Source organism: Xenopus laevis, chromosome 2L, assembly GCF_017654675.1.
Source record: "Xenopus laevis strain J_2021 chromosome 2L, Xenopus_laevis_v10.1, whole genome shotgun sequence".
In the NCBI taxonomy this organism is placed as follows: domain Eukaryota; kingdom Metazoa; phylum Chordata; class Amphibia; order Anura; family Pipidae; genus Xenopus; species Xenopus laevis.
The window spans coordinates 2423279-2439216 of record NC_054373.1 but is presented as its reverse complement, the minus strand read 5'-3'; the positions used below and the strand labels follow the sequence as shown (position 1 = coordinate 2439216).

At 40.8% G+C, this 15938-nt stretch overlaps 1 protein-coding gene across 9 annotated transcripts in view; it reads right to left on the bottom strand.

The window, feature by feature from the left end:
* Positions 1–510: 510 nt before the first annotated feature.
* The window catches only part of LOC108707806 (syntaxin-binding protein 5-like), a 178895-nt gene continuing 163467 nt past the window's right edge, over positions 511–15938 (bottom strand). For 5 of the 9 annotated variants that reach the window (XM_041581400.1, XM_041581402.1, XM_041581403.1 and 2 more), the window contains 7 exons: positions 15761–15865; positions 11470–11709; positions 10233–10593; positions 8175–8340; positions 2473–2584; positions 2014–2234; positions 511–1493 (listed from right to left, as the gene is read on the bottom strand). In XM_041581400.1, the coding sequence (XP_041437334.1) occupies positions 1452–1493; positions 2014–2234; positions 2473–2584; positions 8175–8340; positions 10233–10593; positions 11470–11709; positions 15761–15865 (1247 nt within the window). In that variant the 3' untranslated portion in view covers positions 511–1451. The remainder of the gene's footprint in view (positions 1494–2013; positions 2235–2472; positions 2585–8174; positions 8341–10232; positions 10594–11469; positions 11710–15760; positions 15866–15938) is intronic. The other 4 variants (XM_041581404.1, XM_041581406.1, XM_018245803.2 and 1 more) reach the window with 2 other exon arrangements.

Genomic DNA, 15938 nt, shown 5'->3' with positions numbered 1-15938 from the left:
ATAACTGATTCCAGTACAAACATAATGTAACAAATAAATGCATTTTGTACAAATCCTGCATGTAGAGAGACATGATTTCAGGTGATTTTAAAAGAGTGACCTCTAACATCTTCTAGGCAAAAGGAGCCCCCCTATAAGATATATCGGATGTAACTGTCAATAAATATCTGACACCCAACTGCTGCATGAAGAGAGAATGAAGAGAAACAGATGCTGAGAGAGGAATAGTGAACATAAACTTGATTGTATTTAGAAAGTTTCTCATTTCAGTGTGATGAAACGTTTATCAATTTTTCATTTTCTTGATAGTTCCCCTTGTAATTAGAACTTTATATACAACCTCACTCCAGTTTCCTGCAAATAACAAAGACATCCTGTGCAGTTTTCTGTACATTTATAGAAGAATAATGTGAATGCAAAGCCTTCCTATAAATACCCAATATCTACTTTTTTCTATTAATATAATAAAAAGAAGTGAGCAGGTAAAATGAACAAACCATGTCATTAGGATTATAGGGATCTCAAATTACACTTTATTTTCAAACACATACATTTTTTAAATCTCATTTGAACTACTCTATTGAAAGAATGTGACATTGGGCACCTACCTCTTGAAATCAGCCGACACCTCGCCATATTCACTTCCATAAAACATTGGCTTTTGTAAATCATTTACAGAAGAAGATAATCAGGACAGGGCACGGCTGTCCCAACCTTTAGAGTCAATAGTAATAATCTAACATCCGCACTGGACACTTTTGGGACCCCCCAATTGCTGTGCAAGTCTCTTTACACATCTGTACAGCTGTGCACACAGGGAACTGAATCTATGACAAGCTAAATGCTGATGCTGCTCAGGGCACCTCTAGGTTGGGCTTAACACAGTGAAACAAAGCTTGATATGGCAAATGAAAGCGCAATAAATAGGCACACAAATGAGAATACTGCCCCATCCCACACTAGAAATACTCGACGCTCCCTCAGATTGTTCCTTTCTCACCTGTACCTTACAGCATGCGCCTATTCTCGGGTTGAAACTTGTCATGCAAATTATTTTTTTTTACATTTTTCTTTTTTTCTTCAATTGAGTGCGATTAACATCCTAGATTGTACAGGATACAGGACATTTATATTTTTGATTTTAGAAAACACAAAAGCTGACATGCCCTCTTCCGAATCTTTTGGAGGATAGTTCTAATGTAGATTTGAGCCTTTGGCTCCTGGAAGGACCTTTTCTTTCCTAAAGTCCTTTAGTCTTCTCAGACAGCAAAGGGCTTAACAACATAAATGAGGTGCAGTTCTGATTTGCTCCTCTGGGAGCAGTATGGCCACCTCTGTGGAAGGTGTTGGACACTGCATCAGTGGAGAATGCTGGAGCTGAGTAACCCACACATGGGCAAAAGTTCTAAGTACTGGTCCATAGAAAGGATCACATCTCTCCTTCTCTCTGTTTAAAACTGGTACCACTTCTTGTCTTTGTATTTCAGCATCAGCTATAACAGAAGAAAACATGAAAGTGACTCTTAAATCTTATGTTCTTATGCATTGATTTTAAAATGTTGCAAGCAGTATTTACATTTTAGTTTACGCTTTGTTTGTGGATTTGCATCTTCTCACTGGGGGAAGATGAATTTTCCCTGGACAGTGGTGGGTGAGGGATGGGGAATGATGTAAGTAGCTCCATTCACACCTGGTGAGCATTATCAATAAATCAACCCAAATAAGCTTTGCATCGCCATCCTATCACACATTCTTACTGGGCAAAGGATATCAGTTTCCGACCCCGCATCCAATAACAGTTTGGCTTCTACTGTACCATTAGTGTTATGGAATGGGGTCCAGAAATTAGAACTCTCCTTTCTAGTTAAAAGATTAGTGCCCTTCTTTCCATGCCCGAAGTCTCAGGGCCAATGCCCATTTTATCCTGCCATGATACAAACCCTGATTAGGACAAACATGACCTGTGACCAATGCCTGCTACAGGCCACACAGGATTCCTACTCCATATCGTACCCCGTGTGCTTGTTTAGAAAAAGCATCAGCACTGGACATCATGGCTGCTGTAGTGTCTTCCAGCTCTCCCAGCCTCTGTCCTCTCTCATCCAGAGCAATGCGAGCTCTGTGCAAGTCACCTGCAACCCCAGTCGCTGCCCCTTTCAACCCCTCAATTCCTCCAGGCCCTGGGATATGCTGTGCAAGGCTCCGGGAGGCTTTTCCTGCTGTGGCCTCACCAACTGCAAAAAAGACAGCGGAAAATATCAATAACACACCATTACTGTGCTTTCCATCATGTCCCATATCACAACAGTGCAGAGCAAACATCACATGTCATTTGACAATAGTTTGGAATATTCTTGCTTAACACCATCACAACACATTGTATTAGTCTATCATAATCCTCAGAGTTCTAACTTCACTATGACAATTCTTTGTATTGTGCACAAATCCCAACACTGTGTTTGGAAAACTTACAGAGCTCTTCTCTGTCAAACGTCTGAGCACTTCCACCAAACAAGACGGTCAAGAAGCCCTTGTTCTGTGCCTCTGGTGTCTGTACTAGTGAGAACAGGTCCCCCAGCATCTCCTGTAAGAGAAAAATATGTAACAATTTCTGATTTCATTCTTTAATGTTCAGCCCAATCAAATCTCAACCCTTAAATTCAAGCACTGAACAACTGTATTGTCTTCACCCGGATGACCAGGGCCGGATTTACATAGCAGGCGCACCTAGGCCCACTGCCGTTCATCACCCCCTCCCCTGTATTCGTGCAAATTTTCATCATCTGGACCGGAGCAATGGGGATTGGCGCATGGAAAATTAAAAAAATAATTGTATCTCCAGCGCATCCCCAGTGTTTTTGAACCAATGTGGGTGTGGTTGGGCAGCATCCCGCCCCCCTAAATCCTGCCACCCATTGGCCGGGACCTAGGTGGCCTTTCCACAAATCCAGGCCTGCAGATGACACAAAATATGCTGAAGTCTAAACTTATAAATTAGTGTAAAGCTTCATTATCTGCCCAAATCTTTTTTTGGTGCATATTTATTTTATACAAATGTCATCGATTTAGCTCCTGACCTTCATTTTACACACTATCCCCACATTGTTGTTCCCTTGAAATGATCTTTACTTGAGATGCCAAGCAGTCATTCAAATGGTAATAAAAACCTGTCCGTAAAGGATACTTTCAAGTACTATTAACATTTAGGGGCAAATTTACAAAGTGGCGAATATTCACCAGCGTCGGCTTTGCAGGCAGCGCAACACTTAGCCAGGCGAAAATTCGCTTGGACAACGCTAATTCACTAACATGCAATGTTGCGTCCAGGGCGCTGAACGCTGGCGAAGTTGCGGTATCGTTAATTCGGCAAGCAGAGCGAAGTTGCGCTAGCGTTGGCTAATTTGCATACGGCGGGAAGTTAAAGTTGAATGGACGTATATGTCCAGAGAAGCTTAATAAAAGAAAATAGAGTTGTTATATTGCCCTACACATGAGCCCAGTGTATAGTTTATGTGTCATATGTTAGAAAATGTAGGGGGGAAGCCTGTTACTCCAAAAAATGTAACGCTCTTTTGCAGCCTATCACCCTGAAAAAGGATAAGACGCCAGCGCTTTTTTGGACTTAGAAAAATGTTCAGAATTTTGAGGAAGTCCTCTCTACTCTATTGCACTTCGCCTGGTCTGAGGTGGTGAAGGCAAGTCTGGCGCAAGAGGTAAAATCCGCATCTTAGTGAATTTGCGCAGTTACGTCCCTTCGCCAGAGTGCATGAATGAGACCCAGCGTCAGTCTCTTTCACTAGCGAAGTTACGCCTGCGCACGTTAGTAAATAGGTGAATTTTCGCCAGCGTTAGTCACTTCACCCTTTAGTAAATTTGCCCCTTAGTGTCTTCTTTCTCTTTCCGCATCTCTCCAGCCTGAGATTTAAACCTCAATGTGTTCTCCTACAGGGAAATGATTGTTGTGTATCCCATAAAAGCACAGCACCACAGAAAATAACACAAACACCATGTAGAACACACAAATAACTACAAAAGGAAAACGACTGTACCATTTTGTAGCACTTTCTAGACAGTTTAGTGACACTTCAATGAATAATCTGCATAGTTATATTAGTGTTTTATTTCTCCTATTTCTATCCCATGTGATCAGCTAAAATCACACTCCTCACACCCACCATGTGATACCACTTAGTTAAGAGCATAATACCCAATTGTTTTCATATGATATGGAACATACTAGATATATCTATTAATACTACTGCTACTACTACTACTATTGATATAGTGTAATAAATAAAGTAATTTATAATGTAATGTCCATCTACAATTACAGGGGCCCCGAATCATGGGCTGAACCTGGCCCCAAGCCTGTCCTAAGTATCTCAGACTTCATAATTTAAAGGGCAATTGAACACTAAAAACGAATGCAACTAGAAATGCCGTTTTGTATACACTGAGCTTAATGAACCAACCTATGGGTTCCCTATAAATAAAAGTAATGATCCAGCCCTTCAAAATTGTCACAGGGGCCATCTTGGATTTTGCTCAGTGCGCTGCTATTGAAAAGATGATCTTAGGGGTTGTTGTAAATCGTCAAGTAAAAAAGGTTACATTTCTGATGTCAGTATCTCTTTAAGGTCTGATGCTAATCGCCCTGAGTTGAAGCTGACATGTAATAAGAATCGAAATGAATTACTAATTGGCCTTGTGTAGTAAATGTTATATTGAGTATATGCTGTATAGTGTCTGTCACAGCAGCACCGAGCATGTGCTGGGAATCACTCTCAATTGACAAAATAAAATATTTATTACATCAGAGAGAAAAAGAGGGTTACAAAAAATCCCAAAATAAGTAGTGAGCCCAACGCGTTTCGAACCATAATAGTCTTCCTCAGGGGCACAAATAATAAAGAAACAAAAAGAAAAAGGCAGAACACGTGTCACTGTCCAGGCAGGTTTAATACCCATTGATACTCGACGGCGAGTATTGGGCGTCTGATGTAATTTCTGCTTCCTCCGATATCGAAGTGTGCGCCTTCTTACTTTATATTTTTACATATGCTGGGAATCTGCAGAAAACAAGTCGGGGAGCTAATGGGACATGTCAGACACACATCTTTACTGCTAATGGGCTGTGGTTGACTTACTTCTTTGTTAAAGGGGTTCTGTCATGATTTTTATGTTTTTTTATTTCTAAAAGACACTGTTTACATTGCAAAGAATTCACTCTACTATTTCAAATGTTATTCTTAAACCAACAAATGTATTTTTGATGTGGAGGAGCCATCTCTGCATTTTGCCTAATCCTGAGCTTTGAGAAAGAGCCAGAGCTTCAGGATGGAACTGCTTTGAGACAACTATTGTTTCTCCTCTTCCCATTGTATTGTACCACGACATGGGCCGTGCTCCCTAGCCCTCCCTAGTAGTAGATATGAGAATAGCACCAAAGCAGGACAAAAGCAGGGTGTAATAACTATCACTTACCCTGGTGGTCCAGTGGTGTGGCCTTTCTCATGTAGGGTTGTCCGCCGTGCCTTGGGCAGGGACGCCCGCCGAATGTGTCCTGCTTTCCCTGTGTCCGGTCCCTCTATGGCGTATGCTCCAGCGTGATGATGTCACCGCAATGGCGTGAGATTAAAAAAGTATTTAAAGAGGCTTTGGTAATTTTCACATTGCCCGTTGTTAGGTTCAATTAGTTCAAATGGTTAAAGGAGGACAAGGTGCTCCAGAATTAGTTATAGTCATGAACCTTAGTCATGAACCCATGACTAAACACCCTGAGGGGTGTGAAACACGTAGGGTGGATGGAGATGGAGCTAATATTTTAATTTTTCTACTAATAAATGTATCTTTTAACTGAATATCTCTGGTCTTGTGGATCCGTATAAGTGCCGGTCAGCCCAGTTTCTTTATCTTCTTAGGTTCAATTAGTTGTTCCTGGTGCTTTAGAATATTTTATCTTGCTGGTTTCTTCTGGTTTTGACCCTTGCTTTGCCTGACTACTCTGTAATCTCCAATCCTGATCTTAGCCTGCCTGTGACTACTCTGACCTCTCCAATCCGACCTTTGCCTGTCCACTGACTATTCTTCGCTCTCCTATCCTGATTCCGGCTTGTCTGACGATTCTCTGCTTGTGCCGGCCCGGCCTGCCTGTTCCTGGTGGTTCTTCCTTCCAGTATCCTGGTGAGACGATCGTGCCCTTTTGCTCGTCCAGAACCGTTAGCTTTGCTCCTCTCTCAATTAAGACCTGACGGCATCCGATTAGCCAAGGGCTCCTCCCGAGGTGAAAGGCGGCAGTTAGAGGCAGAAGTGAGAGTCGAGACCAGGGAGCTTATCTTGGGTTCTGGATATGGGGTGCCGAACATGACACTGGGGTTTTCCAGCTTTGGTGCTATTCTCATGTCTATCACTAGGTGGAGCTAGGAAGCAATTTTAGCAGACAAATCCTTCAGCAGAGGTGTCGGATAGCTGCTATCTGGTTGCTGTGTAGCAGTAAAGAGTGACTACATTTTATCAGAGCATATGTCACTAAGTTGGGGCACCTGGGAAACTAACAGCATGTCTAGCCCATTCCAAATTTAGATATAAAAAAATCTATTTGCCCCTTTAAAAAAGGATTTCAGTGCAGAATTCTGTTTGAGCAGCACTATTAACTGGTGTCTGCTACATACAATGCTGTTCCAACATCTGTACCCTGGCAGTTTCAGAACACTTGACACATTATTATTCATGCGTCTCTGACAAGTAACAGCTTTTTCTACGAGTTGCGTGATACCTTGCTAATTGTATCACAGTAACTACACAGAATCACACCTCTGTGAGTTTCAGATGTCACCTCTCTGAAGAGTTACAATGTGTTGTTGTGATTGGATTAGTGGAAGAGTTTATATGCCGAGAATTTCCCACACCAGTCAGTTGTACTGAAGAAGCTGCTCGGCTCAGTAGTGAAACGTCTTCAATGATTATTTAGCAAGTTCAGCTGTTTTAAATTTACTTATTCTTGATATTAACTGGTGGGGTTTTGAAAAGTACATGTTTTCCCAAGACAACATCCCTTTAATCTTTAGTTCTCCTTGGAACATACTAGACCCAGCCATATGATACACCACATACCTGGCCCACTGCATGAATATACAATTAGACAGCATTTCCCTAAAGAACTAGTTGTGTGGATATTTTTAGTGACTTGTACTTTTTGTTGTGAGAGGTCTACTAGAAGCATTGACTCTGATCTCCAGGCTTAAAGGGGAAGTAAAGTCTAAAATAGAACAAGGCTAGAAATGCTGTATTTTGTATACTAAACATAAACATGAACTTACTGCACCACAAGCCTAATCAAACAAATGATTTATGCTTTCAAAGTTGGCTACAGGGGGTCACCATCTTGTAACTTTGTTATACATCTTTGCAAGACTAAGACTGTGCACATGCTCAGTGTGGTCTGGGCTGCTTAGGGATCATCATAAACAAAGCTGCTTGAGTTCTGCATGGCTGGGAAGTAAGGCGGGGGCTCCCCCTGCTGTTCATAAGTATGATTGTTTCCCTGCAGAGCAGTTAGGGACCGTCTGACAATTCCTATCCACAGCAGTAAATGAAGGGAGACTTTCACTGCATACAGTCAGGTTTCTTATAAAAACAGTACACATTTTATAATTAAAGTATATTGGAGATAGGTTTCTTTTTCATTAAAGAAAGTAAAAATGGGATTTTATTTTTTTGCCTTTACATGCCCTTTAACTGAAAACCATAACGAGAGCAAAGCGAGGTGTCCATGTGCAATGCTCCACATGTGGAGGTGGAAGACGTGGCAAGAGGATTATGTGTGTCTATGTACAGAAATGTAACCCCCAGAGATCAGCTGTACAGAGACTTTATGTTTCTCATTTTATAAGCAGATGTCGATGTTCCTTATTAATCAGGCATCAGCAGGGAAAGTAAGCAGACAACGTCCTTAATGCAAAAAGATATCAGAAGAAGCGGTAAATCTCATTACAATACCGGTGTCAAGAAGGTTTTGACATTCGATGAGTCCTGACTCCTGGCAAATATGATATTATCAAGTGACATGCTGAGAAGGTCAAGTGAAGTGATTCATACATTATTGCTAAGTGTCAGAAACATTCTGCTTAGAACACCCAGTGCTATATCTACATGCTGTGAATTCCATTCCTCACCTGCAGACTGTCACACATCTCCTGGCTGTAGGTTATCCGCTGGATCTCAGTGGGAGACGCCAGATACAGAGCTTGCCCCCCATTAGTGAAGCAGAAAGTCCGTGCTATTCTCATATCTGTGAGGGGCAGGTAATTTACATCCAGCAATGGACGAAGACTGGGGAGGCTGGAACAGAAAACATCATATTATAAACTATGGAGGGATGATCACCTTTACTCATTCCCTGTATAAGTGAGCCTGTAGCCTGTAGCCTTTATATTGTCACAGAACAACCCCTCAGTGACTTCTAATATCCTTATCATTTACAGTAGGGGGTACATTATCCCTTATATAATACATGAGTGATACTCAGAGTTCCCTGTATAACTCAGCCTGCAGCCTTGTGCCTTTATATGGTCACAGAACAACCCCTCAGTGACTTCTAATATCCTTATCATTTACAGTAGGGGGTACATTATCCCTTATAATACATGAGTGAAACTCAGAGTTCCCTGTATAACTCAGCCTGCAGCCTTGTGCCTTTATATGGTCACAGAACAACCCCTCAGTGACTTCTAATATCCTTATCATTTACAGTAGGGGGTACATTATCCCTTATAATACATGAGTGATACTCAGAGTTCCCTGTATAACTCAGCCTGCAGCCTTGTGCCTTTATATGGTCACAGAACAACCCCTCAGTGACTTCTAATATCCTTATCATTTACAGTAGGGGGTACATTATCCCTTATAATACATGAGTGATACTCAGAGTTCCCTGTATAACTCAGCCTGCAGCCTTGTGTCTTTATATGGTCACAGAACAACCCCTCAGTGACTTCTAATATCCTTATCAGTTACAGTAGGGGGTACATTATCCCTTATAATACATGAGTGATACTCAGAGTTCCCTGTATAACTCAGCCTGCAGCCTTGTGTCTTTATATGGTCACAGAACAACCCCTCAGTGACTTCTAATATCCTTATCAGTTACAGTAGGGGGTACATTATCCCTTATAATACATGACTGATACTCAGAGTTCCCTGTATAACTCAGCCTGCAGCCTTGTGTCTTTATATGGTCACAGAACAACCCCTCAGTGACTTCTAATATCCTTATCAGTTACAGTAGGGGGTACATTATCCCTTATAATACATGAGTGATACTCAGAGTTCCCTGTATAACTCAGCCTGCAGCCTTGTGCCTTTATATGGTCACAGAACAACCGCTCAGTGACTTCTAATATCCTTATCATTTACAGTAGGGGGTACATTATCCCTTATAATACATGAGTGATACTCAGAGTTCCCTGTATAACTCAGCCTGCAGCCTTGTGCCTTTATATGGTCACAGAACAACCGCTCAGTGACTTCTAATATCCTTATCATTTACAGTAGGGGGTACATTATCCCTTATAATACATGAGTGATACTCAGAGTTCCCTGTATAACTCAGCCTGCAGCCTTGTGCCTTTATATGGTCACAGAACAACCCCTCAGTGACTTCTAATATCCTTATCATTTACAGTAGGGGGTACATTATCCCTTATAATACATGAGTGATACTCAGAGTTCCCTGTATAACTCAGCCTGCAGCCTTGTGCCTTTATATGGTCACAGAACAACCCCTCAGTGACTTCTAATATCCTTATCATTTACAGTAGGGGGTACATTATCCCTTATAATACATGAGTGATACTCAGAGTTCCCTGTATAACTCAGCCTGCAGCCTTGTGCCTTTATATGGTCACAGAACAACCCCTCAGTGACTTCTAATATCCTTATCATTTACAGTAGGGGGTACATTATCCCTTATAATACATAAGTGATACTCAGAGTTCCCTGTATAACTCAGCCTGCAGCCTTGTGTCTTTATATGGTCACAGAACAACCCCTCAGTGACTTCTAATTTTCCTTTATCATTTACAGTACTGGACACATTATTGCCTAGCTTTATAAGAACCCTAACTTGAAATGCTAACAGGTTAGCAAAAAACAACTACAATTTGAAGCTATTCATTAAAGCACAATCAAATTCTTCTTATTTGAATGATTATTTTCAGTAGGCTGACTAGTACCTTATTGTCGTAATATGGCCGTTTGCACAGAAACATGCCAGCAGAACATTGTTGCACATGGTGACCACATCAGCCCGCAGGAGGAAGGAGGTTTCAGTGATGTTGTGCACATACAAACATGTTTGAGAGGGAAGGGAGAAAACTTTGGCTTGTTTTTCTGAGCAGATAACGGCAAACTGGTGATCTCCCATATCCTGGGAAGATGAGGGAGAGAATGTGACCAGTTTCCGTTTTCGTGTTCTCTCGTTCTCCTCTGCGCTGTTGGGGTCTCTCCAGATCTCATAAGGTGGATGTATATAGGTGCCGGTGCAGTCCAAGCAAGAGAAGGTCAGTATGGCTCCCTTCAGCATTAATACAGTACCTAGAGAAAGAGGGAGACATGTTTGTACCTTTTTAAAGGGGAACTATTGCCAAAATGAAAATGTAATATAAGCTACAACATAAGTTTTCTAAATATAAACAATTAAAAATTCTGTACTGTTTCTGAAATAATCAAGTTTTTCTTCACTATTCCTCTCTCAGCATCTGTTTCTCTTCATTCTCTCTTCATTTAGATCCAATATATCTTATAGGGGGGCTCCTTTTGCCTAGAAGATGTATTAGAGCTCACTCTATTAAACTCACCAGACATCATGTCTCTCTACATGCAGAATTTGTGCAAAAGGCAGTTATTTTCTTAGATTTGTTATTTTCTGCTAGGAAAGAAAGACTCCCTATAAGATATATTGGAACATTCATCTGACAACCAACTCCTGAATAAAGAGAGATTGAAAAGAAACAGATGCTGAGAAAGGGATACTATAATAAAATAATTTATACACAGGTATGGGACCTGCTATCCAGAATGCTCGGGACTTGGGATTTTCCGGATAGCGGATCTTTCCGTAATTTGGGTCTTCATGCCTTAAGTCTACTAGAAATTCATTTAAACATTAAATAAACCCAATAGGCTGGTTTTGCTTCCAATAAGGATTCATTATATCTTAGTTGGGATCAAGTACAAGCGACTGTTTTATTATTACACAGAAAAAGGAAATCATTTTTAAAAATTTGGATTATTTGGATAAAATGGAGTCTATGGGAGACAGCCGTTCCGTAATTCGGAGCTTTCTGGATATCGGGTTTCCGGATATGGGATCCTATACCTGTACTGCCAAACCATTTGTGCAACTGCAACTATGCTTTTGTAGCAAATGGTAATTTATGTGATCTGAGATGGATTTCTAGGGCTTCTTACCACTCGGGGACACCATCACCGGCTCCGTTAGTCTTTGCTCCTCTGTAGAAGGCATGTTAATAGAAATGAGCAAAACCATTCCAAGGCTGCTCCCCATCCACAAACATGGGGAGAGTGACTGGTCGTTCTTACGGGCAAAGGACTCCATGAAGTAGAGAGCGGTAATGACCTCCTTAGAATCCTTGTCGATGCTGGACACGCTGGAGCTCCGAGAGCGGTTGAAGGAATTCTCACGGCTTTCTACACAAACAGTGAATGCAATAATCTGGTGTAAGGCTCTGGTAGAAACAATCTGGTTTCTTATTAACAATAATGTTGATAATAATGAATGAATTGATTGATTTATAAGGCCAACCAGTGGATCAATTTCCCAACTAGTCCTAGTACAAAATCTGTATCAGCCAAAAGTCACAACCCATGAAGGGCCATTGGTTGGGCATCCCTGGGAGAAATCCTTCATCTGTTTACTTGTAGGAATCTAATAGAATCATTTGGACTATATTTACATTAATTACTTTTTAAACTACAATATTTTTTCTCATTATCAAGAATATTTAGATTAAAATTTGAAACAAGAAACAGAATTTCTTAGAAATTCCGAAAGAAACATCAAATGACGCCTCTCTGCTCATTACTGTCATAAGATGTCCTTTCCTAAAAAAAAACCAGTCCCCTCTGAGGCAAATTGGAGAGGGTTCAGAAGGGTTTTTTGCCTTCCTCTGGATCAACTGGCAGTTAGACAGGTTATATATAGACTTAAGGCTTTTTTCAACCTGACTTACTATGTTACTATGTATGTGGCATTGTTTCAAATCCATTACATAATTTTAAAAACAGCTAATATCTTCAAAGCTAGACAAATGTTGTTTGCTTAGAAGAGCACTTATTTCATTTAAAGGGGGTGTTCACCTTTCAAACACTTTTTCATTATCATTTTTAGATTGTTCCCCAGAAATAAAGACATTTTCAGTTGCTTTCCATTTTTAATTTTTTACTGTTTTTCAAAATAACGTTTAGGGGGTTATTTATCAAAATCATAAAATATCTAATTATTTTCTGAAAGCTACAAAATCCACACGGGTTGTTTCCCCTTCGTTATCAATACAGTTTTGAAAAAAATCTGGAAATTATTTAAATTGTACAAATTTGACAGCCAAAAACTCTGATTGTTAACATTTTTTGCCTGAAATCTTTGGATTATTGCACAAGATATGTTTGGAACTTCTCCCATTGACTTCTACATGAACTCGGCAGGTCTGAGTTGGAGTACTTTTTTATTTCGGACTTTAAACACCCTTGAGGTGTAATAAATTGTTTAAAAATTCAAGGTTTTTTTTCCACTAAAAATTTGGATTTTATAGTAAAAAAACTCGTATTTGTTGAGTTTTTGGCATTCAGCTTTAATAAATAACTCCCTTAATGTCCCTGTCTCTGGTGTTTGAGTCTGACGGCTCAGTAATTCAGGTGCAGAATCTAAACTGTTACAATTTTACAACATTGAGTTGATCCATTTCTCAGCAGCATCTCTGGAGTATTAGTAACAATTGTATCAAGTCTAACAGCTGCCTGTAATGAAACCCAGGGATTCTGCTCACCAGGAAGAAACACATGGATCAACTAAATGTATCAATTTAGAACTGTCTGACACCATGGAAGGTGAACAACCGTTTTAAAGGATACGTAAACCTTAAAGGGATACTGTCATGGGAAATAAAAAATGTTCAGTTAATAGTGCTGCTCCAGCAGAATTCTGCACTGAATCCATTTCTCAAAAGAGCAAACAGATTTTTTTATATTCAATTTTGAAATCTGACATGGGGCTAGACATATTGCCAATTTCCCAGCTGCCCCAAGTCATGTGACTTGTGCTCTGATAAACTTCAATCACACTTTACTGCTGTACTGCAAGTTGGAGTGATATCACCCCCTCCCATTTCCCCCCAGCAGCCTAACAACAGAACAATGGGAAGGTAACCAGATAGCAGCTCCCTAACACAAGATAACAGCTGCCTGGTAGATCTAAGAACAACACTCAATAGTAAAATCCAGGTCCCACTGAGACACATTCAGTTACATTGAGAAGGAAAAACAGCAGCCTGCCAGAAAGCAGTTCTCGCCTAAAGTGCAGGCACAAGTCACATGACCAGGGGCAGCTGGGATATTGACAATATGTCTAGCCCCATGTCAGATTTCAAAACTGAATATAAAAAAATCTGTTTGCTCTTTTGAGAAATGGATTTCAGTGCAGAATTCTGCTGGAGCAGCACTATTAACTGATGTGTTTTGAAAAAAACATGTTTTCCGATGACAGGATCCCTTTAAAAATGTATTTTCTTTCTCCTGACAACTTCCTTGACTACTTGCTGGTCAGACTGGTGGGAAACTGAGCAGCAGGTGGCGCTGTTGGAACAAAATTCATTCATATTAACAGTACATGTATGGCATAGTGTTTATTGCTAGGCTGTACGTGGAAAGATCTCAAGGCATTATTCTAGTGTTAGTTAGCAGCTCTGCTGTGTTACAGGGATTTCCAAACACAAATATCATATTTCTTTAAAGAATTTACATTCTCTGGCATTTACATAAATAAATAGGAAATACTGCATTTGAAAGCTGCTGTGACCTTGGCTGGGAGGATCTTTACTGTATGTAACGTGAATGTAAATGATGGTGAGAATGTCGAATGGGGGCAACGCTTGCATCTTACAAGACTGACTTTTAATATAGATGATATAGTAACTGTCAGCCTCTTGGCAGTTGCATGTAGAATTCTACTACATGAGTTAGAGAATCGTGCATTACTTTCTGTTATAAACATGACTAGGGATGCACCAAATCCAGTTATTGGGCAAATACAGAGAACTTCAGAAAAGATTCAGCCAAATACCAAACCTAATCGGAACAGTATTTTGGGCCAAAAAACACTGGTACCAGCAGCTTCCATTAAACTCAATGAAAGTTAGTGTTAGACCAAGGACACACTATACCCACTGTATCGGGCCGGGTGCAGGCACACAGATGGGATTTTTTTAAACTAAAAAGCGTGAGTATGCATTTGCCCAAAACCAGTTCTGTGTTCCAGCACCAAGGGCATTGCAGCCAATTCGGGGTGCAGGAAATGCAAAAAAGGTGGTTTGTGGGAGCACTTCAAGGCTAATAAAAATATATAAATACAATGAAAGTGCTACTGATCTGGCCAAATTAGCTACAAGCATAAAAAAAAGGGGGGGGGATTGATCAAAGCCTGGTCCCTTTTCATAACTAATCCAGTATCTATGCAAGTGCATGTATTTACAAAACCCCATCTGGTGGTGGAGTGCTCCCATAGACCTCCTTTTTTGCATATTTTTGTAATCTAGCAGAGGTATTCTGCCAGAAATTTAGCCGTTTTACTGCAGGCCAAGCTTTTCATGTAGCACCCCCACACACATCCCTTTAAATGGTGGTCCCATGCCTTTAAAATGGGAGGGGTCTTGGCAATCTCTCCTTTAGCCCAGGTCAGGAGACAGGTATCCCAAGAAATTCCACCATGCAGGGAGGTGCCAGCCTTTGAATAATATGAGCCGAGGTAAATAGTTAGGGACCACCATATGGGGTTCACCTTGACGTGGTATGGTGACTTACCAATTGTATGATCATAACTTTGTAACTAAAAACCCCTGTTTTTGTAAACTCATGCACTTGTATTTATACTGAATAAGCAGGGGTGCTTCGCCAATGAGGCAAGTTGAGGCCACTAGGTACCAGGGGCAGCAAAAATGCTGCTCCTGGTACTTTAAGAGTGATTTTCCAGGGGAGGGGGGGCAGCAGCAACTTCTGCTTCCTCAGGCGGCGGAGGAGCCAGGATCGCCCCTGTGAATAAGGAATCTGATTAGGAAGCAAAATCCACCCTGTGATGGAAGGGTGTAACTAAAGAGAAGGGGGCGATATTTTCTGTTATTAGGCACCAGTTTTAAATCTGCTCATGCCCCTCACTCCTCATGAAACAGGGGACCAGTGAGTAAGCATTGATCAATCCCCCTCTTTTTTATTCTGGGTGCAGGAGCACTCATTTGAGAGTAAGGACGGATTCTTGGTCTGGTCTGAAAGTCTCAAGGATTTCTATTCAGTTCAGTTAAAAATGAAGGATTTGGCTCCTGCCCGACTGAATCCTGCTTCTGGTGCATTCCTAGACACTACTATTGTCACTAATAACATCTATTAATCACAAATTCTAAGTAATCTAGTCTAAAGACTGCACACATTGCTACTACACACGTCTTACTACTGTCCATGGCGCTGGAACACTCACCTTTGTCGGCCCACGTGTTGGAAGAATAGTGGCACTCGTCATTTGAGAAAGTACTGACTCCGTGTAATTGCTGAAGCATTGCCCGTCTGGAAATGTAACCTACTGCTACAGAAGCCATGTATTGCAAAAGGACAGCAACAATTGAAGCAACAATTATTTCCATAAAGGTACAAAAACA